The sequence below is a fragment of the Poeciliopsis prolifica genome, unplaced genomic scaffold (genome assembly GCF_027474105.1).
Source record: "Poeciliopsis prolifica strain line A6 unplaced genomic scaffold, Auburn_PproV2 SCAFFOLD154, whole genome shotgun sequence".
NCBI lineage: Eukaryota > Metazoa > Chordata > Actinopteri > Cyprinodontiformes > Poeciliidae > Poeciliopsis > Poeciliopsis prolifica.
In genome coordinates, this window is record NW_026562529.1 from 159,505 (window position 1) to 183,277 (window position 23,773).

A 23,773-nucleotide genomic window follows, 5' to 3' on the forward strand; every position below is an offset into this window, starting at 1 on the left:
GTTTCATAAACAAGTGGGGGAGGGGCTGAGGTCACTCACTCCCCCTCCTGGTCGGGTTCTGGTCCCTGGGAGTCAGGCTCCGCCCCCTTCAGCAAAGTAATGAGAAGGACCCGGTTCTGCTGTGGAACGAACTTTATTCACCCAAAACAAACCGGCACCAGAACTGAACACAAAGAAATCCCTCAAAAGGTGAGGGACTAGCCCCGCCCCTTAGCCCCGCCCCCCACTGTGATTGGCTGCTGTTCAGAACAACCCAGTTCTGATTGCTCCATCTTCTGAACAGGAAGTGACTGGAAGACATGTTAGACAAAACCATGCTAGCAGTTAGCTGTCAGCTAGCCAGCTGCTAGCCTAGCACATCTCAGTCAGGTGACTTATTTTAAACTCAAGTTTTGAACCTGAACCAGCTAGCGCCGCCCATTCAAAACAAAGGGAACCGTTAGCCACAAGCTAACGTTCACATGGAGGGGGGCATGTAGTGTGTGGGGGTGTGGTGAGGGTGGGGGGCGGTGATATAGCCGACCACATGAGGACTGGGGGCGGTGCAGTAGACCCGTGGGGCGTGGCCCGAGGTCGACAGCGCTCCCCAGTGGGCAGCAGGAGGAACACAAGGATGATAAGAGGAGTGGGGCAGGTGGGCGGGGTGAGACGCTGCTGGCAGGTAGCCAGCAGGGGGCGGAGCTTCAAATGGCAGGTGCAGCAGAGCGGGGGCAGGAAGGGTCGTCTGATCCGGGTGCAGCAGTCCTGAGGTGGCGGAGCCTGGCGACGCTGGGGTCATGATGGAGGCGGGTCCTTCCGCCGTGGGGGCGGGGCCTGAGAAGTGGGAGGAGCATCAGCGGTTCAGACTTCCTGTCTATCGAGATCCTACCGTCAGAAGGCTGCGCCGGTACCGACCGCTGGCCTGGCCGTCTGATGCTCTGGAGGATTCTGGGTAGGAGGAGGGGGGCTGCTGGGCCCGGCTGCTCTCAGGGAAGGGAGGGGGGGCGGCTGGGGGCAGAAGCACAGGAAGGAGTCGTCACGTCCCCGTTCAGACTGGTTTCACTGGTTTTAACCCGACTCTGGTGTCAGAGGGTTGAGCTCTGGCCCAAACGACCCGGTTCTGGAGAACAGACTCACCGTGGGGGGCGGGCTCCTGGGCCAGGTAGGGGGGTAGTGCTGATAGGGGTAGGCCAGCTCCGGCGAGGTGGGGGGGGGTAGGCCTGCTGCTGGCAGCAGCTCTGGTGGAACCACTGGGGGGCAGGAGGCAGAGGGTTAATGTGGCAACAACCCAGGTACCCCCAGTTACCCCCACAGATCCCACCCAGGTAGCCCCAGGTACCCACCTGCACTCCCAGGTTGTAGTAGTACTGGACGATCCTGCAGTCTGAACACAAACATCATCAGATGTAGAGCCGACCCCTAAAGCCACACTGAACCATGCGACCTCTGACCTCTGGGTAAGTCGCTGCCATTTGGGTCATAGGAGTAAGGGGGCGGAGCCAGCACGGTGCACAGAGGCTCGCCCGACTCGCTGACCAACCAGGGTGCGGCAGCGGATATCGTCATGGACACTGAGGAGAGAAAACCAATCAGATCTCCCGGCTGACCGGAGGCCCCGCCCAGACAGCAAGCGTACCTGGACGAGTCTGAACGTGTGCGGCCGGCGGCAGGTGAGGGGCGGCCGGGACCCGGGACGGCGAGGGAGGCGAGGAAGAGGAGGAGGAGGGGGAGGAGCAGATGACCGGCAGCGGCTTCACCACCTGGAACAAACACAACTGACTTTCCTGCGCCCTCTAGAGGTGAACGTCAGGAGTTCAGGTTACGAGAACGCCTCCAAGATGGCCGACCGGTCGCCGTTCAGGCATTTAAATGGACAGTCAAGATATTTCTGCTTTCCAAACGCGTCGCTGGAGACAGCGGAGCAAAACGATCACAAGTTCAGACAAAAACTATTTCAGACTGAAAAAAAACTTAAAATACTGAATTAAACCGTTTGGTTTGAATGGATTCATATTTATGGTCTTTGGCTAAAAGTGCAGCTGATGTGCTAAAAAGATCAAATTAAAGGGCAACATTTATTTTAAAAAAACCTGACGCTACATTTAGCCGTAAAAAAAAAAAAATCGAATGTGACTTTATGAACCAAAATTGGATTCATCAGTTTCCTTAAACATTTGTTTAAAATCATGAAAATAAAACCAAACAGCTTTTTGTTCCACTCCCACAAAAAACTATAAAATATTAATTTTATAATTAAATATGTTTTCCCTGGAATGACTTTATGCAAAAGAAATTCAAAATATCAGTTCCTGCTTTTGAAAGTGGATATTGTACGAGAAATCTATTCTATATTTAAAATGTTTTTCTAGCAGGAGATGAAGAGTTAAATTATATTTAATCTTCTGGTTCTCAAGTGCTGCTTTCTAAAAATCCGCTCCACTTTAAAGGGAAATTATTTTATTTTAGAGAATGCTCAAACGTCATAAAAGGCAAATTTTATATAAAAATATGTTGACGTCTTAATTTAAGATCTGAGTTTTATTTTCCGCAGTTTGTGATTAGTTTTATTTAGAGAAATCCTCCATTTCAGTTTCTATTTGGTATAGAAGGAAATTACGCTCAGTGTCTTCAGAGGTTTTCGTGTCGGTTCTTGGTGCAGCGCCCTCACAGGCCAGGAGGGGAACAGGCTGCTCAGAGGGTTTGGTGGATGAACCAACCAGCAGGGGGCAGAAGCAGGTGTGCTTACCTGCGGAGTGTAGCTGTAGGATATGTCTGATCTGCTTGGAGAGTTGGTCAGACCCCTTTCCTGTTCGTCCTTTCAAAATAAGACGAAATCAAATATATTTATCTCTGAAGCACGTTTCCAACTCACAGCAGCAAAAGAGCTTTGCAAGGAAAAAAACCCAGAAAGTTCAAAGTCGAGATCAAAGATCAGACAGAAGAAAATAGCCTGAACGGCTGGAAACCTGACAGCCAGCCAGAAAGGTCAAAGGTCATAAAATGTAGCGCCTTGGTGCTGCAGAGTTGGTGACCTGATGGCCATAATGGAGGAAACTCAAGGTGTTTTTTGGGCGTATTTGTGGTGACTCAAGCTGAATGATGGTGATGAAGGGCTACCGTTAGCCCCGCCCATCTAACGGAAGAAACAGGAAGTAGGCCGGGCAGATCCAGTTTGATTGGACCAATCAGGAGAGAGGAGCTGGAGCCAATCGGGAAGCACATTGGCCAGGTGTGAGCGTTGTTACCTGAGTGGCGGCGGGCTCATCGGCTGCATAGACACCTGGCAGCTGGTAGCTCTGATCTACAACACAACACGATGTCACTTCCTGTCCCAGCAGGAAACATGGCAGCAATGTACTGATCCTCACCCTGGGCGCCGAACACGTACTCCTCTGCGTACTCGACTGAAACCGATCACATGGCCGTCACACAACATGCTCACCCAGGCTTTTATTCTGAAAGGTCGGCCACTCACTCTGGTCCTCCACGGTGCTGGCGTCCGCCTGGTCGTCCTCCGAGGAGCAGGCGGGGGTGGCGCCGGGCGGGGAGGCCGGCGGGCGGCTCGCCGCGGCCCTCTGCACCCGGTAGGAGGAGCCTGAGGGCGGTGAGGGGGTCCCGATGGGCGGAGCCACCGCAGAGCCCTGTGTGGGAGCGCCATCAGCAGGATTAACCAATCACAAGCCAGTAACGGACTCAACGTCAGTGCTAATGGCGGTGGCTAGTTTTACTAGCAGTTAGGGTTGGTAAAAGTTGCTCTAAAGTTCTGAAGAACTTCTGGACTATTCTACAGTACGAATATTTCCTGATACTCTAACGTACTGATATCGGTGCGTTGCCCTGACGATGCACACATGTAGCAGTTCTGCTATGAAGCGTCGCCTGGAAAAACCTTAGCCTGAAACCCTGACCACGACCGAACGGACCCCTCTAGTTCATCATGTTCAATGCTGCGGTTCTGAAGCTACCTGGTTCTGGTTGCTCACCTGCAGGGGGGGGAACACGGCGTCGCCGGCGTCCTCCAGCTGGTAGAAGGTCATGGGCGGGTCGAGGTCGGCCGCTTCCTCCACCGCCTCGGCGGGAAACCCGAACTGACATTCCTTACTGACGGCCAGCAGGTGGCGCCGACTGCGGCTGGCGACACAAAGACATGAAGGAAAAGGTTCTGAAAGACCCGTTGTGGTCCTGGTCCTGTGGGCTTACCGGGACCGGAAGGCGTAGTTCTCGTAGTCGTGGTAATATCTTCTGCCTGGGTGGTAATAGGTCAGCTCTGGACCAATCAGCTGACGGTTCAGGAACCGAGCAGGACTTCAGAGCAAACCCAGAACCCCGAGGTCGGTTCGGGTCGGAGAGAAGAACAGAAACCAGCCAATCAGAGACATGAAGCAGCCGGGGGGCAACAGACGGCGGACATGTTGGATGGCGTTCTACCTTGACACGCCGTAGCGAGGGGCTCTTGCTGCAGGGGGGTGGTGTTGTGGGGGGGCGTAGGGTCGTAGGTCACGGCCCCTGGTGACGGGGGGAGGGGTGGGCGAGGGTGACCCGCTGGTTGGAAGCGGGGAGGAAGGGGTGAAGGGGCGGGGCCTCCATAGGAGACGGGTGGCGGCATCAGTAGCTCCACCCCCTTTGCCCCGCTGCTACCGCGGGACTTTCTGAAGTAACGATGGCGGTGATGCCGCTGACCTCGAGACTCTGGGTCTGCTGAGAGAATGGAGGGGTCACGAAGGGGTCACATTGTAGCCCAGCATAACCAGAACCTCACCTGGATCTCCCTTCCTGGCCGGCGCCGACACGTTCCAGGCAGGAACTGGGTTGACTGGTTTCAGATCCGTCAGCGGAACCAGGTGTCTGCATCACATCATCACATTCAATCTGCTGCCAACAGATTGAAGTTCCAGAACCAGAACCAGGTTCTAACAGGGTTCTGGTTCAGACCCGATTCTGAAAGGATTACTTCTCTCCCAGCTCCTCGATAAACACGGTGACGGCCGCCGAGTGGGTTCCCACTTCCTGGATGAAGGCGTTGTAGAATTTCCCTTTGGGTTCCAGACGGACCTGAAACCAGGAGACTGATGCTGATCCTGGTTCTAGAGCCTCCAGAACCACAACTGGTCCAGGTTCCCGATCCGGCCCTGGACCATCCAATCAGGAAGTGAGTTGTTACCTGACACTTGTCTCCCAGGAAGTACTGTCGACCCGCGAACACCATGTAGTCCGTCTTCTGCATCTCTGTCACAGCAAAGTAATCAGATTACTACAGACAAGCTGACTTCATCCAGGTGTGTCTCATCTGTGATCAGCTGACCGGTTCACCTGGGACCAACAGTTCAACACGGAGCAAAGCAGGGCTGGGAGATGTATCGCCATATTTTCAATTTACCACAGTTCTATCGCAACCATCCAGTATAAATTAAGGTTCAGCTTTAGTCATCAAAAATAAGCTTTAGTGATCAAATTCCCTGAGAGTGAATTTGATCACTAAAGCTGAACTCTATGAATCCGTCACCCTATGAAGGCATCACTCGTCCCTTCCCCTCCCAACCTGCACAAAAAGACGATGAGTCGAGTGAATAGAGGAATCAGATGAACCGTCTGGTTCTGAAGACAAACGTCTGGATCAATAATCTGGCAGTAGATCAAATACATGGAGGATGTCCAACAAAATGAGGTCAAACATGTTATCAACTATTGCCACAAAAGGTTGAACCACAGATTTTCTCCCCCAATCGGAACGTTTCCATGCCGTTCACAGAACCGGTCCGTTAGTGAAACCTGGAGCCGCAGGTCGGATTCATTTAGCGCAACGGGAAAATGGCTCCGATCTTCTCATTCTGCACGATAAACGCAGACGTGTTGCCATAGCAACTGACAACAACGCAACGTTAAGCATCAGGATTCAGGACCAAAAACACAAAAACTTTTTCCCACAGAGAGCAGAACTTTGAGATCGTTACAGTTTTATGCTTTAAGGCATAAAACTGTAACGATCTGTGTATTTTATTAACAAGTGACAGCTGTGTTTGATTAGCCACCGCTGCTATTAGCCACCGCTGCTATTAGCCACCGCTGCTATTAGCCACGCTAACAGCTGTGTTTGATTAGCCACCACTGCTATTAGCCACTGCTGCTATTAGCCACGCTAACAGCTGTGGTTGATTAGCCACCGCTGCTATTAGCCACCGCTGCTATTAGGCACGCTAACAGCTGTGGTTGATTAGCCACCGCTGCTATTAGCCACCGCTGCTATTAGCCACGCTAACAGCTGTGTTTGATTAGCCACCGCTGCTATTAGCCATGCTAACAGCTGTAGTTGATTAGCCACCGCTGCTATTAGCCACCGCTGCTATTAGCCACGCTAACAGCTGTGGTTGATTAGCCACCGCTGCTATTAGCCACCGCTGCTATTAGGCACGCTAACAGCTGTGGTTGATTAGCCACCGCTGCTATTAGCCACCGCTGCTATTAGCCACGCTAACAGCTGTGTTTGATTAGCCACCGCTGCTATTAGCCACCTCTGCTATTAGCCACGCTAACAGCTGTGGTTGTTTAGCCACCGCTGCTATTAGCCACAGCTGCTATTAGCCACGCTAACAGCTGTGGTTGATTAGCCACCGCTGCTATTAGCCATGCTAACAGATGTGGCCGACTAGCCACCGCTGCTATTAGCCACGCTAACAGCTGTGGCCGACTAGCCACCGCTGCTATTAGCCACGCTAACAGCTGTGGCCGACTAGCCACTGCTGCTATTAGCCACGCTAACACACTTTATTTCACAGTACATCTATTTCTACGTTTGTCCATGTCAAGTATCACTGACCTACTTCCCTCGAAACTTTTTTCTTAAAAACGTTTCTGATCTTGTTATCTAGTCTTAGTGTAGGCAGTTCATAGCAAAACATCCCTTTAATTTTATTATTGGAGCTACTTTAAGTCTAGCAGGGAAATGGTGACGTCATGCTGCAAGGAGTCTACAGTTTAAAATAATTTGAAGCTCAATTAAAAATATCTTGATATACATCACATATGGTGATATAACAAAAATATATCGGGATATTAGATTTTCCTCATATTGCCCAGCCCTAGAGCAAAGAGGTTCTGACAGACCGGAAGCAGAACCAGAACCATCTGAGCTCTAGTATCACACAGAAACCAGAAGGGGGCACCATGACTCACAAGTTGTCACCAACCTTTCAATCAATCAATCATTGCACTATTGATCTGATTGGTTGATTTCTGTTGGTCTGATCAACAGGTTGACTTCCTGCGTTACCTTTGCAGGTGTCCTGCCACACGTCAAACTCCAGGTTCCTGTAGACGTCGCTGTCCAGAGACTTCAGGACCTTGTACGGCAAACAGAGTCTGGAGGTGGGCGGGGTCTCAGCAGGCGGCTAAACGACAGCAGACACGACATCACCACAGGTAAAGCAATGCCGCCATTTCATTGCCCGACCTTCTCGATGCGTCCGAGTGAGCCGGACGCTCCGCTTCGGTCAGACTGGCAGAAAAAAAAACACTTGACGGTCAGCAGGGGGCACTATGATGCAGGGCTGGGCGGGGCTTCTCCAGGTCCGGTCCTCCAGAGGCGGTCCAATGGCATCGCCTCATTGGCGCTTTCCCACCAATGAGAGCAGCTCCGGACCGGACCTGCTGATTCTGGAGATTTTGTACCAGACCTGCAGAAGCCGCCATCTTTATTCCTTCCTGCATTTAAATGGTGACATCATCACTCCTCGACCTTCTTCAGACTTCAGTGCCTTGTCTGTTGTCATGGAAATGGGGCTAGCTACATGTGGGCGGAGCCTGAGGCTGGGGCCTCACCTTGGTGTCCTCTGCCGCTCCGCCTGCCTCCGCCTCGTCCCTGCAGGTGAAACCAACGCACACTGACGTCATGTGACCGCAGACATCCAATCAGGAAGCTGGAAGGTTGGCTCACCTGTGCACCCGGTCCTCAGGCGCGTCGTAGCCCACGTCAACGTCGCTGCACACAGACAGGCTGTTTCTATAGCGACGACCTCCGGCCCTGAAGGCCTCCATGGCCTGCCAGAGCTCCGCCCCCTCCACGCCGAACACCTGAGTGTAGAGCAGCTCGTAGAGCAGAGCTGCACACAGAGACACACCTGAGCAGGTAGACACACCCACAGCTCCCCGCCTAAGGCCACGCCCACTCACACTGGCACAGTGCCGCTGAAACTGGGTAGCTCCTCCCATAGATGATGTCATAGTGACCGTTAATGGAGCAGCACAGAGTGACCTAGGCAACAGGAGGTCAAGGTCACTGGCAGCCAATCACAGGCCAATGTGAACACCTGACCTCAGTGACCCCACCTTGTCCTCAAAGTCGTTCTCTGAGATGATGGTGGCCGGTTTCCCGGGGTAACGGTAGATCAGGAAGCACCGCCTGCAGGCGGACTGGAAGTTACCTGCAGCCAGGTGACCATGTGACCTGCAGCAGTCATGTGACCTCACCTGTACAGCTGAGACAGAGCCTTGATCTCCACCTGACCCACAGTCTCCTGAAACACACACACACACACACACACACACACTGAGCTGGTGGGATCCAGGTGAGCTCAGGTGAGACAGAAGCTCACAGACTCACCTTGGGATCCTCCAGGCGCTCCAGGTACTTCTCAAAGGAACCTTCCACGAACTGCGGGGACAACAGACAGGTGAGCTGGCTCCGGTTCTGTCAGAACCGCTGGTACAAAGCAATCAGAACATGTCCAGGTCAAAGGTCACCAAGATTCTCCGTCTCCAAAAGCAGAACACACCGACCCGGTTCTGGATAGCACCTCTCCCCCCGGAGGTTTTCCCCAGTGGGAGCTTGGGTTCGGTTCGGTTGGACCCAACTCACCGGCTCGAAGTTGCACCTGTTGGCCCGCATGAAGCTCGCGCAGTCCAGTCGGATCTTCTGATGGTAGTTCTGGGAGAAGTAGAGCTGCGGGACAGAACCGAACCGACTGGGTCAAAACGGAACCGTCACAGAAACACTAGACCTGTTCCAAACTCATCATCTCCATTCGGTGACCTCTGACCCCGGCACCGGCTCACCTGCTCGGACACGGCCCGGAACAGGCTGGACGCGTCCCGCGCGACCATCTTCCGGTACAGACCCAGACTGGACAGGTAGTCGTCCATGTTCACGAAGTACTTCTTCAGGCCTTTCTGCATCCCGCCGAACCGAACCGAACCGCGCTCCACGTGCACGGAACAGTTCCTGACCTCAGTGACTTCCGCTAAAGCGACCGCGCGCGCCTCCAGGTGACTTCAATCAGGTCTAATGAGCGCGTTGTCCACGAGGCGTTCACGGACCGAGAGAGGATCGGAAAGAACCGTTCACTGGCTCGGAACCGCAGCACTGAATGAACCGGATCATTATGACGTCAGAGGAATCAACCATTGTTGCGCAGAAAGCTACAAAATTCACAATATCTTTCGATTAATGACGTTAATTTTCATTTACTGAAGCTTCCGGCTGCAGGTGAGCACCGACCAGGGGGCGGGGCGTTTTATTCCCGCCTGTCTGGGTTCGGTTCTGGTTGGAACTGCGTTTGGGTTCTAACCACAACCCAGAACCAAAATGAAGTTCTGATTCAATTCAGGTTCAGTTTTTTTAATCTATCTATCTATCTATCTATCTATCTATCTATCTATCTATCTATCTATCTATCTATCTATCTATCTATCTATCTATCTATCTATCTATCTATCTATCTATCTATCTATCTATCTATCTATCTATCTATCTATCTATCTATCTATCTATCTATCTATCTATCTATCTATCTATCTATCTATCTATCTATCTATCTATCTATCTATCTATCTTTGCTCAGATGTCACGGGATACATATTAATATTTATTAAGTTATAAGTTTATCACTACTATTTCTGGATCTCAACCTTCTAGCCGAACCGAACCTGTTTGTTGTAGCTGCAGTAGCTCCACCTTGCCAGCAGGCGCCGCAGCAGCGCTCTAAGGTAGAAGTAGAACTGCATCGCATGATATAATTCAAGCACTTATGAAATATTTAAAAAGGATTTAGTGAGCAAGTATGAATGTAATTTACTTATTTTAAAACCTGAAGACATTTTGTGAATTAAATCTCCGTCCAGTAGATGGCGGTAACACAAAGTTTGTAAATGGCCAGAAAACGCTGTAGAAGAAGAAGACGCAGCGTTCGAACAGTGGTGCATTGCGCCTGCGCCGGGAACCACCTGTAGTCCTTGAGGCTGTGCGAGGTTCTGGTTCGCCATGGTTCGGCCCGGTTCGGTCCGGTTCGGTGTCGCTGTGACCCAGATGATGCGGCTGCTGCTCCGGAGGCTGTGGCGGCTGCCCGCCGCCTCGGGCCGCTCCTTCAGCGGCCTGCCCCGCGCAGGTCCGGCGAACCTTTCTGGACTTCTTCCGGGATCAACACAACATCTGCTGGTTCCGTCCGCTCCGGTTCGGCCCAGAGGAGATCCCAGCCTGCTGTTCGTGAACGCTGGAATGAACCAGGTCAGCCTGGTTCTACGTGTTTTGGTCCGGTTCGGTTCGGTTCAGTCTGACACAGTTCTGCTGGGTCAGGGACATCAAAACCAAATATAAGAAATAATACCAGAAAATAACCTTATTGGTTTCGATCGGTCCAGTTTGGTTCAGGGATAGATGGTTCTGGTTCTGGTCCAGTTCAGCAGGGATTCATCCAGAATCTGGAGAGAATCAGGCCCAAAGAACCAGAACCGGCTGATAACACCCCAGGATCATAACTAACAGTTCTAGTGGTTCTGGTTGTGATGAAGAACATTTTTAACTAACTGGACCTGGTTCTGCTACCTGGGTGAAGTTGTCCCCCCACCTTCTTCAAATCAGACAAAATTGGTCAGTCAACTCGGCTGCGTTTGTGCTGGTTTGTGCAGGAATTTTTTTTAATGTATACTGGTATTACAAATTATAGCACTATGAACTATTATTAGTTCTATAAATAATAAAGTCATCAAAGGTCAAGCAGCTCCCCTAACTTCTTCAAATTAGGTAAAATGGGTGTTAATTTACTTGACTACATTTGTTCAGCAAAAATGTTCATTTGTGCAGCTATCATTTTAAAGATATTAAAATAAAAGTGTCTAGAGGTCATCAAAGGTCAATGAACATCTGTTGATGCTGAAACTGTCAATTTATTTTAAATTGCCGTGCGAGTTGCTAACAAATGAACATAAAAAATTTAATTTTAACATGGACGAAATTCAATGCAAATAAGGTCTCATCTAAAATGAACAGGTTGGTACATCACCTCCCAAAACAATCTCGGTGACCTGTATCTTAGCTTCTCATCACTAGAGGTGCGATTAAACAAACTGTACTTTTGAAATACAAAAAATAAAAACAGAACATGTGCTTAGCATCTACTCAGCCTTTTTGAGGTCAATATTATTATCAACAGCAATCTTCAGCACTTCTTTTCAATACTTCATAGCAGTGCATCAACGTAAGTTTGTCCACTTGGGCCTGCAGCATGTAAGATTCACAAAAGCAATGTATTTTTACACATTTTCCAAAAACTGTTTCAGTACAGTATGGTGTAAGACAGCAATATGATGTCTTACACAGACCTTGATAGTTTGACTGCCTTGACAAGGTAGGGGAGCTGGTTGACCTTTGATGACTTTATTATTTATAGAACTAATAATAGTTTATAGTGTTATAATTTGTAATACCAGTATAAATTTTAAAAAATCCTGCACAAACCAGCACAAACGCAGCCGAGTTGATTGACACCAATTTTGTCTGATTTGAAGAAGGTGGGGGGACAACTTCACTCAGGTGGTTCACCTGCGGTAAAGCGAGCCGACTCTACGCAAAGCCGGCACACGACTTTCACGTGCGCAACAGCTCAAAACATTACGGTACCCCCAGTTACGTGCTTTCACAATAAAAGCGCACATCCGGTTCATGTTTCATCTGTTGCAGGTTTAGTCTGTATTTATGCAGGTGCTAAAAGAAATGAAAACTCTGAGTGGCAGAAAGACAACCAGGAAATGGCATCCACATGTTTAATTTCAAAATAAAAGCCAGTTAAAATATTACGTTTTTACTTCACCCCTAGGCTTTCGTGACTATTCCTGAAAAACTCTTTCTTTCGAGTGACTTTGTCGGCAACCTGGGGAAAAAAGTAAAAACGTCTTATTTTAATAGACTTTTATTTTGAAATTAAACATCAGACGTGGTTGACATTTGCTGGTTTTGTTCTGGAGCTGTTCCTCTGTCACCCAGAAGTGAGAGAAGTCACTAGAAATATATGTATAAATCATATACATTTATTTTTACAGCATTATTTTTCATACAATATATTTGAATTTATTTTCAGATACATCATTTCCTTTTGCAACTGCCCAAATATAATGTCTAACCGTGAAGCTGCAGGAAGTCTACAGTACTTGCAGTAGATGAAACATGAACCGGATGTGCGCTTTTATTCTGAAAGGAGTTATAAATGTCCTGTGAAGTGGCGCTCGTGAAAATCGAGTGCGGGCTATCTTTACCGCAGTCTGGTTCTGCTCCAGTCCTAAATGTTTCTGGTTCTGGTTCTGATTCAGTTCAAGCCGGTGCTGCTGGGCACCGTGGATCCCCGCAGCCAGATGGCGCTGTGGCGCCGCGTGGCCAACAGCCAGCGCTGCGTGCGGGCTGGAGGGAAGCACAACGACCTGGAGGACGTGGGGCGCGACGGGACGCACCACACCTTCTTCGAGATGCTGGGCAGCTGGTCCTTCGGGGACTACTTCAAGGTGGGCGGGGCTTCCGCAGCAGAGTGGGCGGGGCTTCCGCAGCAGAGCGGGCGGGGCTTCAGCGAGTCTGTGTGTGTGACAGGAAGAGGCTTGCCGCATGGCGTGGAGTCTCCTCACCGAGCATTATGGGATACCGGCAGACAGACTGTACGTCTCGTACTTTGGAGGAGACGCCGGCTCCGGCCTGCCGGCGGACCGGGAGACCCGGGACGTCTGGCTGGACCTGGGGTAGGTCTAAGCGGGACCGCTGCCGGTTCTGGGCCACGTGATGCGGTTCTGATCCGGTTCTGTTCTTCGCAGGGTTCCTGCGTCGCGCGTGCTGCCGTTCGGTCTGAAGCACAACTTCTGGGAGATGGGGGACACGGGCCCCTGCGGCCCCTGCACCGAGATCCACTATGACCACGTGGGCGGGCGCCAGGCGGCGGCGCTGGTCAACGCCGGCGGACCGGAGCTGGTGGAGATCTGGAACCTGGTCTTCATCCAGTACAACAGGTCTGGCTTCCAGCACACGCCCTCACACCAGCTGAACCGGCTCAGACCCGTTAACTGGTCCCAGTCTGCCTCAGGGAGGCGGACCAGAGCCTGCGGCTGCTGCCCCAGTTCAGCGTGGATACTGGGATGGGACTGGAGCGACTGGTCGCCGTTCTGCAGGGGAAGCGCTCCAACTACGACACGGATCTGTTCACGCCGCTCCTGGACGCCATCCAGCAGGCGAGTGGCGGCCCGTCGCCACGGCGACCAGCCCGCTGTCGGGGCCACCAGCCGGACGTCATAGCAACCTCTCTGTGTTCGCAGCGGTCGAGGGCGGGGCCTTACGGCGGCAGGATGGGCGAGGCGCCGGACGCCCAGGTGGACCGGGCCTACCGGGTCGTGGCCGATCACGTCCGGACCCTGGCGGTTTGCATCGCCGACGGAGTGCATCCTGGGATGTCTGGCGCCGAGTGAGTGTGCGGCCTGTGGCCCGGCAGCGCCGTCGCCCGGCGGCCCGTCGCCCGGCGCCGCCGTGGCGTCACGCTGACCCGTTTGTTCGGTCCAGGTTGGTGCTGAGGAGGATCCTGAGGCGGGCGGTCCGGTTCTGTGCCGAGGTTCTGCAGGCTCCGCCGGGTTCGCTGGCCAGCCTGGTGCCCACCGTGGCTCAGACTCTGGTACAATACATTTCCCATCATCCCTCTGGCTGGCAACCGCGGCTTTCATTGACCTTTGACCTCTTCCGGCAGGGCGACGCGTTTCCGGAGCTGTCCAGGGAAGCGGACCGGGTGAGTGTTGGTCCACAGGAGCAGCACATGAATGATGTCACAGGAAGTGGTCACCAGCGGCGGCGTCTGTTTCAGATCGCTGACATCATCGATGAGAACGAGGGTCACTTCCTGTCTTCCCTGCAGCGTGGCAGCCGGCTGATCCAGAGGACCTGCGTCCAGACGGACGGCGGCCCCTTCCCCGGTACGCCGCGCCCGCCGCGCCCGCGTGGGGATCTGCAGGTGCGGGTCTCCAGGTGAGCTAACTTCCTGCTGCCCGTCTGCAGCGGCGGTGGCCTGGTCGCTGCACCGAGACCTGGGCTTCCCTCTGGACCTGGTGGACCTGATGCTGGAGGAACGCGGCGTCCAGGTGGACCGCCAGGAGCTGGACCGCCTCGTGTCCCACGACCAGAAGGTGAGGGACGCCCAGGATGCTGGTCCTCTGTAGGTCAGAGGTCAGACTGACGCTTCCAGCATCACTGTGGTTGTTTGGCTTCCACATGGGAGCTTTTATTGTGAAGGAGCTGATGTCAGCGGTGATGTCACCTGCCCAGATTCGGGCGGAGCAGCAGGCGGACGCACGACCCCGCCTCCTGCTGGACGTGCTGAGCCTGGCGGCGCTGCAGCGCGCCGGCGTTCCTCACACCGACGACGGCCCCAAGTACCGGTACCACCTGGAGAACGGCCGATACGGTGGGCGCCGCCCGCACGGGTACGCAGCCTGCGATCGGCCCGCGTCATAACTCCTTACTCTCCTCCAGTGTTCCCAGCATGCCGAGCGACGGTCCTGGCTCTGTACGACGGCCGGGCGCTGGTTCCGGAAGTCGGCCCGGGTCAGCGATGCGGAGTGATTCTGGACCGGACCTGCTTCTACTCGGAGCAGGGCGGCCAGTCGCACGACCGCGGATACCTGACGCTGGACGGCCTGCGGGTGAGCCGAGCATCATGGGAAACGCCCGGCGAGTCTCCAGGCGACTCCGGGTGTTCTGCCCCCCAGGAGGTTCTGTTCTCAGTGGAGGCGGTGAACCGGACCGGAGGGTATGTCGTCCACCAGGTGACGGTTCCGGACCACCTGAGAACTGGAGACCAGGTGGAGCTGCACCTGGATCAGGTACCAACAGAACCAGAATGCCACAGGAAGCTCCGCCTCTTTTATACCCGTGGAGAGCGTCACTTTATTTTGAAAGGAATAAAAACTGAAAAAAGTTAAATGTTTCTAAAATGAAGTTCAGTAAAAGTGCAGTAAACAGGAATGAGTGTGTAGGTGGAGGAGTGTGTCCTCTGTCAATGTTACATTTATTTCTGCAAAACGATCAAGTAAATTGATGACCTATATACTAGATCAATTCAAAGATCTTAAATTGTTTAACATTTAAATGTAAAGATTTTAAGGAGCTGTCAAGTTTAAAGTTCAAAGATGAATCTTCATAGTTTTGTTTTGTTACCATAGCAACAAAGTGCTGCTCTGAGTTTGATCTTTGACTTTTAGCTGTTCAGTGATGCGTCTTAGTAAACTCCAATTATCTCCCACTGCTTTTAAACGTTGCCAATTAAAGCGGGCCCCTGTCCCAGATTCACTCCATCCGTGGTTCTGATCGGCCCAAAGTCAGATTGTTCTTCAGCATTGGACCGGCCCGGCATGACCACCTGCTGCTCGCCGCGTCTCTGTGGAGGTTCAGTCTGTGGAGGTTCACTCTGTGGAGGTTCACTCTGTGGAGGTTCAGTCTGTGGAGGTTCAGTCTGTGGAGGTTCAGTCTGTGGAGGTTCAGTCTGTGGAGGTTCAGTCTGTGGAGGTTCAGTCTGTGGAGGTTCAGTCTGTGGAGGTTCAGTCTGTGGAGGTTCAGTCTGTGGAGGTTCAGCAGCTTCCATTGGGTTTTAATGATCAGCTCATGTTCTGGTTGAACTGGGCTTCGTGGGACGGGTCTCTTCGTGGGACGGGTCTCTTCGTGGGACGGGTCTCTCCGTGGGACGGGTCTCTTCGGGTCTCTGATCCCTGAGAGGCAACTTATTGACTCCACCCAGATAAAGTTTCTGATATGCATCAAGTCGCCACAAAAATAAACTAAAATAAAAACAAGCCGTCGCTCTGCGTTGTTCTGAGGATCCATAAAAACCTTTTAGCTGAAAAACAGTAGAAATGAAGCCGGTATGAATAAAGTTGGGCTGCTTGGGGAGGAAGAATAAGGAAAACACAAATATAACTAATATATCACCAACGAAAACACTCACACAAAAATCCCTGGTGAATAAAGCAAAGAAAATAAAACTTTTCTTCACTAAACAAAACCAAAAGAAATAAAATACTTTTGATCATAAATAAGTATCCAAAATGAAAAGCTAAAGTTAGAGAAGCCAGATAATAAGAAACGACCTTCACCTTCTCTAAAGTAAACCGGTTCTACCGAAAAAACCGATGGACGAATAAAACTGATTCTAACTCATTAAGGTCAAAGTTCAACAAACGTCTGAATGAATCATCAGCAGAGACCCACTGCTGATTTCCTGTTACAGCAGCATTCTGCTAGCATAGCATGCTGCTAGCATAGTATACGGTTAGCATAGCATACTGTTAGAATAGCATACTGTTAGAATAGCATGCTGTTAGCATAGCATGCTGTTAGCATAGCATGCTGTTAGAATAGCATGCTGTTAGCATAGCGTGCTGTTAGCATAGCATGTTTGTGTTTACCCTGGTCAGACCGACCAGAACCAGAACTGCTGCTGACAGCCAACAACCTTCACAAAATGCCAGGAGGCTGATCCTGGTATCAACCCGTCCTGGTTCTGCTCTGGTTCTGCTCTGGTTCTGCTCTGGTTTGGTTCGGTGTCTCAGTCCTCTGTAATACTCTGTTTTCTCCGACCCGGTCCGGTTCTGGTTCCGGTCCTGTCCCCAGGCCCACCGGCTGTCCTGCATGGCTAAGCACACGGCGACCCACGTCCTGAACTTTGCCCTGCGGTCGGTTCTGGGTCGGTCGGTCCAGCAGAGAGGCTCTCACATCTCGGCGGACCGCCTGCGCTTCGACTTCAGCATAAAGGTTCTGACCCGACGGCCGGCCGGCCCGCCGACCGCGTCTGCCGGTTCTGAGGGTTCTGTTGCTTTTCCTCAGGGTTCGCTCAGCTCCGCCCAGCTGCAGCAGGTGGACAGGTGCGTTGGCGACGTCATCTCGGCCAATCAGGACGTCCACACCCTGGAGGTTCCTCTGCGGCTCGCCGGCGCCATCCACGGCCTGAGGACGGTGGACGAGGTGAGCGGAGACGTTGTCCCGGTCTCACCAGCCGTCCCGGGTTCTGACGCTGCGCCCCCTGCAGGTGTATCCGGACCCGGTCCGCGTGGTGTCGCTGGGCGTCCCGTCTCCGAGCTGCTGGACGGCAGGACGGACAGAGAGACGTCCGTGGAGCTGTGCTGCGGGACGTAAGACGGAACACACCTGTCCCCGCCCGCCCCACCCCAACCGTCCCAGCTGAACCTCGGTGTCTCTTCCAGCCACCTGCTGCAGACCGGATCCATCCAGGACCTGGTGATCGTCTCCGAGAAGCAGCAGGTGAAGGGGATCAGTCGCATCGTCGCGGTAACGGGTCAGGACGCCGTCCAGGTGAGACAGCTCAGCTAATGGAATCGAGCTCAGATCCTGTGCGACTGGACCGAACCGGTTCCGTTGGTCTCTGCAGGCGAGGGACATGGGACGGGCGTTGTCCCAGGAAGTGGACTCTCTGTCAGCCAGACTGTCAGGCTCCGCCCCCTCCAGCCTAGGCTCCGCCCTCCAGTTCTCCAAGGAGGCCAGCACCCTGTCTGACGTAGGTGTCCTTCCCATGATGCAGTGCGGCACCGAGGCGACAGTTTAACCCTGAGCTGTGTCTGACAGGCTGTGGACAACACGCCCATCCCCCAGTGGCAGCGCCGGGAACTGCAGGTCCGGCTGCGGGCCGCGCTGCGCTCCATCGGCACCGCCATCAGGAAGCTGGAGGCTCAGCAGGTGAGAACGCGCCTGGACGGGGCGGCGCCCGGAGACGCCCGGAGACGCCCGCCGCTCACGCCGTCCCATCATCCTTTGCTCAGGCTGCGGAGAAGGCGGCGGCGCTGCTGCGGCGGCGCGGACCAACGGAGCTGCTGGTGGACGGCGTGGAGACGGACTCGCCGTCGGTGAGTAGAACCGACGGCTTCCTGACCCGACCGGGACCAGGCCTGGTTGTGGTTCTGGATCGGTTCTGGTTCTGTTCCAGGTTCTGATGAAGACCGTCAACCAGCTGAGCACCGCCGCCCCCCTCAGTCACGTGATGCTGCTCGCTCACCAGAGGCATTCTGGGAAGGTTTTCTGTGCCTGTCAGGTTCCCAAGGTAACTGCTGACATCATTGGGGGCGGGGCCGTAACCGCCCGCCTCTGATTGGCTGTGCTCCTCCTCCTCAGGACTCGCCGGCCCTCGCCGCCTCTGATTGGGCGGTGGCCGTTTGCCGCCGCTTGGGGGGGAGTGCCGGGGGATCAGCGCTGGTCGCCAAGGGAACCGGAAGCAGCAGTGACATCACAGAGGCCCTGATGTTTGCCGAAGACTTCGCCCGCAGCAAGGTGGGGCGATGATGTCACAGGCTCCTCCCCCAGGAGGCGCGCTGTGATTGGACCCAGAGATTTCTTTGTTTTAGAAGAAATAAAATCAGAACTGAGTTTTGACTCATTTATTGATTACATCAGTTTGTTTACAAATAAACACCAAAATAAACCAGAACATCTGCTGCCGTCCGGGTCGGAACCAGAACCGGGTCGGAACCAGAACCGGGTCGGAAACAGAACCGGCCGTTCTTCAGAGCAGAGACGCGTTGAGCCACTGCAGGAAACAAACGTGTTACATCAGAACCGGAGCACTTTCAAAATAAAAGCTTCACACCAAATATCATCCAATGTCAGATTAATTATTAGGTTTCTTTGAGTTTTGGCCGTTTTGGGCCTCCGTATTCCTTCTGGGGGCACATATGTACCGCCCCCTCCCCACATGCTGCTGGGCTGGCTGAAAGGAGGGGCGCCACCATCAGGCCGGTGAAGGTAACACGCTCTCTGAGCCGGTTCGGTTCCGACCCGCTTCCTGTCAGAGAAACTGGACCACAGACACATTCAGAACCAGACCGGTACCTCCGTCAGGCCGAGCTCCACGGTTCCGGACCCGTCCTTGTCCAGTCCGGCGAACTCCTCTGAGGACGGAGACGGGACAGGATGAGGACTGGGTCGGGATGTGTTCGGCCCATCTGGCCGGCGCCGGGTCAGAACTTACCGAACATGGTCTCCAGCCGCACCAAGCAGCTCACAAAGTTATTAAAGTCGACGGTGAGGTCCGGTTCGCTGTAGCGGGCCACCAGAACCTGATGCAATGGACTGTTGAGGCTGAAACCTGAACACAGAGCGACGGTATCAGAACCCGGTTCTGCCTCTGGCCCAATGGAGCCGGACCCAAGCGGAACCAGAACCCGGGAGGACTCACCCGCTTCGTCCACCGCCGTCCGCATCTCAGCCGAGCTCATGGTCCCAGAATTATCCGCGTCTCGGGTCCGGTAGATTTTCTGGAACCCAAAGGTGACAAATGAGTGTGGGGTCAAGAGTCAGAGGTCACCAACCAACCGTCCACTCACCAGGAAGTTCTCAATGTTGGTCCACAGGATCTTGAACTCAACCAGACCCAGTTTCCCGCTGCCGTCCTTCTGTGGCCCGGTTCAGGATCCGCTCAGAACGGAAACCATGGAAACCACCACCTCCCAGTGCAACCATCAACCTCCCTGAACTGGTTCCTGTATCCTCAATGCTTTCACAATAAGAGCCCTGTGACCGCCCCTATTTTGAAGGATACGTCCAGCAGGTTGACCGTGTTGCGGCAGGTGTCCAGGCTGAAGCCGCTGGTCCGGATGTCGGAACCTGTGGAGAACAGAGCGGCGGCTAAACCCTCAGCAGCGACTGCAGGCGAGACAGAGAAGGGGGCGGAGCCACAGGCCCCGGAGGGCTTCCTTACGTTTGGTCACCACCTTGTTGAGGATCCTCTGCAGCTCGAAGGCGGAGATCTCACAGTCCTGCAGGGACAGTCATCAGTTGGACCGGACCCCGGCTCACCTGTCCCGCCAGCTGTCCAAACAGACGCCTGAATCGCTCGTCCACGTCGTCGATTTTGATCTGCGTCAAAGCAGAGCTTAGATCGGCCGCCACGTTTCGACCCATTGAACCGAGCAAACCGGGTCAAAACACTCACCTTCTCCACCCGCGACTCCACCGGGTCCTCCAGCACTCTGCAGGGGAAAAGCAACCGCATTAGCCACGCCCCGAATGGCCGGGGACCCGCAGGCGACTGGCAGGTGCTGCACACTCCAGGAAACCTACTGGAAGTCTGCTTGTTTCTCGGAGAAGACCCGGACGCAGAAGTCTCCGTCCTCGTTGGGCTGGAAGGTGGACGGGATGATGAGGTACTCCCCCGGAGGCAGGACGAAGCGGCTGCAGACCTCCCGCAGGTTGATGAAGGTTTCTGGGCGAGCGGCGGAGGCGTGGCGCAGGAAGAAGTTCCTGTCCAGGTGGACGTTCCTCTGACCGGAGAACTGACAGAGACAATGGAGTCAAGGAAAACCCACCAGGGTGTCCAGCTGGGGGACGGCGTTAACCTTCCTACCTCATCAGGGACCTGCAACAGAAGAAGAAGAGTGTTTGAAGCCCGGCGCTGATGGAACCAGGATCGATCTGAGGTGAAACTTTGTCCGGTTCCACCACTAGTCTCTCTGGACCGACAATCCAGTCCAGCGAAGTTCTACCAGAACTCGCCGTCCTCTGAGCGACGGCTCAGACGCTCTCTGTCCTCATCGCTGATGCGGCGCCACAGCGATGTCGGATCGAGACCATCAGAACCTCGGACCATCAGAACCTTCTACACCTGGTGCACAGGTGTAGAAGGCAGGTGTAGAAGTTCGGGTTGAATTACTTGTCACTCCAGGCGCCGGTCCACTCCACCTGACCCCAGGGGTTCCGGATCCGGATCAGCTTCTCCATGTCGCCCTGGTACTCCACCTGCAGCCAATCACAAGCAGAGTTACTCACCTGGGCACCCGGCCGGGGCGGGGTTGAAGTGGCCAGGTCCTCACCTGGGCTGCACCTGTCACAGAGTAGGCGTGGCCTTTGACCAGCTTCTGGGAGGTGACGGCTTCAGAGTCGGCCGAGCTGGTGATCTGAAACAGAACCGGGTCTGACGATCAGTCTGACAGACAGGTGGGTCACCTGACCAGACCCCGTCAGACAGGTGGGTCACCTGACCAGACCCGTCAGACAGGTGGGTCACCTGACCAGACCCCGTCAGACAGGTGGGTCACTCACGTCGATGGAGCAGCCCATCAGCGACCCTCGGCTCAGAGCTTTCAGGATGATGTAGAACAGGTGCGGCGCGGGTCGGGTCAGCTCATGGACCTCAGCGATGCCGCCGGTAAAATTCTCAAAGCCTTCAGTGGTGCTTCCCCCAGAGAGAGCCTCTAGCAGTCGTTTAACCTGGGAGGTCACATGGTGGGGTCACATGGTGGGGTCACATGGTGGGGTCACATGGTGGGGGTCACATGGTGGGGTCACATGGTGGGGGTCACATGGTGGGGGTCACATGGTGGGGTCACATGGTGGGTCACATTGGGTCACATGGTGGGGTCACATTGGGTCACATGGTGGGGGTCACATGGTGGGGTCACATTGGGTCACATGGTGGGGGTCACATGGTGGGGGTCACATTGGGTCACATGGTGGGGTCACATTGGGTCACATGGTGGGGGTCACATGGTGGGGGTCACATGGTGGGGTCACATGGTGGGGTCACATGGTGGGGGTCACATGGTGGGGGTCACATGGTGGGGGTCACATGGTGGGGTCACATGGTGGGGGTCACATGGTGGGGGTCACATGGTGGGGTCACATTGGGTCACATGGTGGGGGTCACATGGTGGGGTCACATGGTGGGGGTCACATGGCGGGGTCACATGGTGGGGGTCACATGGTGGGGGTCACATGGTGGGGTCACATGGTGGGGTCACATGGTGGGGTCACAGTGGGGTCATATGGTCTCAGACCAGCTCAGGTTCTGATGAGTTCTTACTTGGCGTAGGCCTTCTCCAGCAGCGCGCTCCAGAACCCTCGTCCTTCAGCCGAATGGACGAACAGCAGTTCTCCGTCTCGGGTCGGCAGCCGGTCGTCAATCACCACGTCCACCCGCTCCCCAAACTGCCAGAACTGAGGACAGACAGGACCAGAACCGTCGGTGGGTTAGGGTTAGGACACGGGCAGAAAGACGTCCTCTGCCCCGTCCTACCTGGAAGTGGAAGATCCGGCGTAGTCTCCGTCCCTGAAGCTCTGCCCTGAGGGGGCAACAAGGCCTGAGGGGGGCAACAAGGCCCTGAGGGGGCAACAAGCCCTCAGGGGGCAACAAGGCCCTGAGGGGGCAACAAGCCCTCAGGGGGCAACAAGGCCCTGAGGGGGCAACAAATTTATGTTTATAAATTTCCATTTTGCATCTTTAGGAAGTGAAGCAGGAAATCTGTTCGTGTCAACTGAACCAAAATGTTCCAAACTGTGAGAGAGAACAAGCTGAGCCTCTTTCTGAACCCTTTTGTCCTGCTGGACTCAGCAGAAATGTGACCTTTGACCTGGTCATCTTGACTAAATCAAAACTTCTCAGATTCTTTGCTTCCATTTTCCCTCCACTGACAACATAAAGCAGCAACTCATGACCAACGGATCACATGATGTTGGATCCACTGGATCCCTAACCGGACCGGACCTGACCGACCCGGACCGGCTCAGACCGGACCAACCCAGACCGACCCGGACCGGCACAGACCGGACCGGGCATTTAGATTTTACTGAGGGGTTTTAAAAGCTTTAACTGGCTTCACGCCGAGGAAACAACGTTCAGCTGCTGCAGACTGAAGGTCGGGTCCAGAAGGTCGGGTCCAGAAGGTCGGGTCCAGAAGGTCGGGTCCAGACCGTTGCAGAGGCCCGGTTCTCCCTGGACCAGAGCTGATTCCAGGGAGAATGGTACCGCCCAGAACCAGAACTCTGACTTCAACAGAGAGGAGCGTCTTCCTTTGACGGCGGCGCCGATCCCTCAGGAATCAACGGCTGGTTGGTTTGTTTTGGAGCCGGTCCCAGTAGAACCGGTCTTCCCGGTCCGCCTGGTTCTGGAAAGGCTGCGGTTCTCACCCAGAGCGCCCTGGCAGATGTCGGTTCTGGAGGCTCCGGAAACGATGAACTCCGGCTGCGACGTCAGATCCTGCAACAGAGAGACCAGGAAGTCAGCAGCAGAACCGGGTCTGGATCCAGAACCGGGGTCCAGGTCCGGTTCCAGAACCGGGTCTGGAGTTCCTCTAGTCTCGGCAGGTCCAATTGGATCCGGAACCAAACTGTTACCGGTAGGAAGAGGTTCTGGCACAGTCCAACCGGGTCGAGAAGAACCACGGTGGGGTTCGTGTTTCCATCAGGCCCGGTTTGACCCGCAGAACTCCCCAAAGGTTCTGAAGGATCCAGAGTATGACTGGACCAGGTTCTGCTGCAGGATGGGTTCTGTTAGTTCTCCTGGGTTTATCAGAACCTCATCAGATCCAGAACCTGCCTGTGGACCGGACCGGACCGCAGAAGCTCTCTCCTCTTATTTTGAAATCCAAAACTGACCGCTGTGGTTCTGTTCAGGTTCTGGTTCTGGTCCACACTGATTTAACTGAACAGAACAACCAGAACGAACCAAAAGTCCAAGAGGTTCCGACCCAGAAGGGCTTCTGCTGCGCGCATGCTTTTATTGTGAAAGGCGCT

General features: G+C 54.0%; 2 protein-coding genes and 1 pseudogene across 2 annotated transcripts; 1 reads left to right on the forward strand and 2 right to left on the reverse strand.

The window, feature by feature from the left end:
* Positions 1-107: 107 nt before the first annotated feature.
* Positions 108-9,242, reverse strand: LOC129356031 (putative bifunctional UDP-N-acetylglucosamine transferase and deubiquitinase ALG13). Its single transcript, XM_055025649.1, is given in 27 exon segments — positions 108-813; positions 895-987; positions 1,053-1,191; positions 1,194-1,229; positions 1,323-1,363; positions 1,431-1,550; positions 1,616-1,739; positions 2,726-2,794; positions 3,225-3,280; positions 3,348-3,383; positions 3,455-3,620; positions 3,963-4,110; positions 4,180-4,284; positions 4,408-4,453; positions 4,456-4,674; positions 4,739-4,824; positions 4,931-5,031; positions 5,141-5,205; positions 7,247-7,364; positions 7,795-7,834; positions 7,910-8,075; positions 8,146-8,227; positions 8,302-8,374; positions 8,443-8,489; positions 8,576-8,626; positions 8,831-8,914; positions 9,028-9,242. Coding segments are annotated over 27 exon segments (2,787 nt in total). The 5' UTR covers positions 9,148-9,242; the 3' UTR covers positions 108-457.
* A 918-nt stretch (positions 9,243-10,160) lies between these two features.
* On the forward strand, positions 10,161-18,634 carry LOC129356038 (alanine--tRNA ligase, mitochondrial-like). The gene is given in 24 exon segments (XM_055025652.1): positions 10,161-10,347; positions 10,349-10,392; positions 10,395-10,474; positions 12,553-12,741; positions 12,824-12,969; positions 13,042-13,233; positions 13,308-13,452; positions 13,537-13,682; positions 13,778-13,886; positions 13,959-13,997; positions 14,073-14,181; positions 14,264-14,391; positions 14,531-14,669; positions 14,738-15,087; positions 16,871-17,011; positions 17,084-17,221; positions 17,286-17,319; positions 17,322-17,388; positions 17,461-17,569; positions 17,646-17,771; positions 17,840-17,950; positions 18,034-18,117; positions 18,198-18,311; positions 18,383-18,634. Coding segments are annotated over 24 exon segments (3,024 nt in total). The 5' UTR covers positions 10,161-10,231; the 3' UTR covers positions 18,551-18,634.
* Positions 18,635-18,661: 27 nt separating this feature from the next.
* On the reverse strand, positions 18,662-23,752 carry LOC129356032 (calpain-2 catalytic subunit-like; annotated as a pseudogene).
* Between the last annotated feature and the right edge of the window lie 21 nt (positions 23,753-23,773).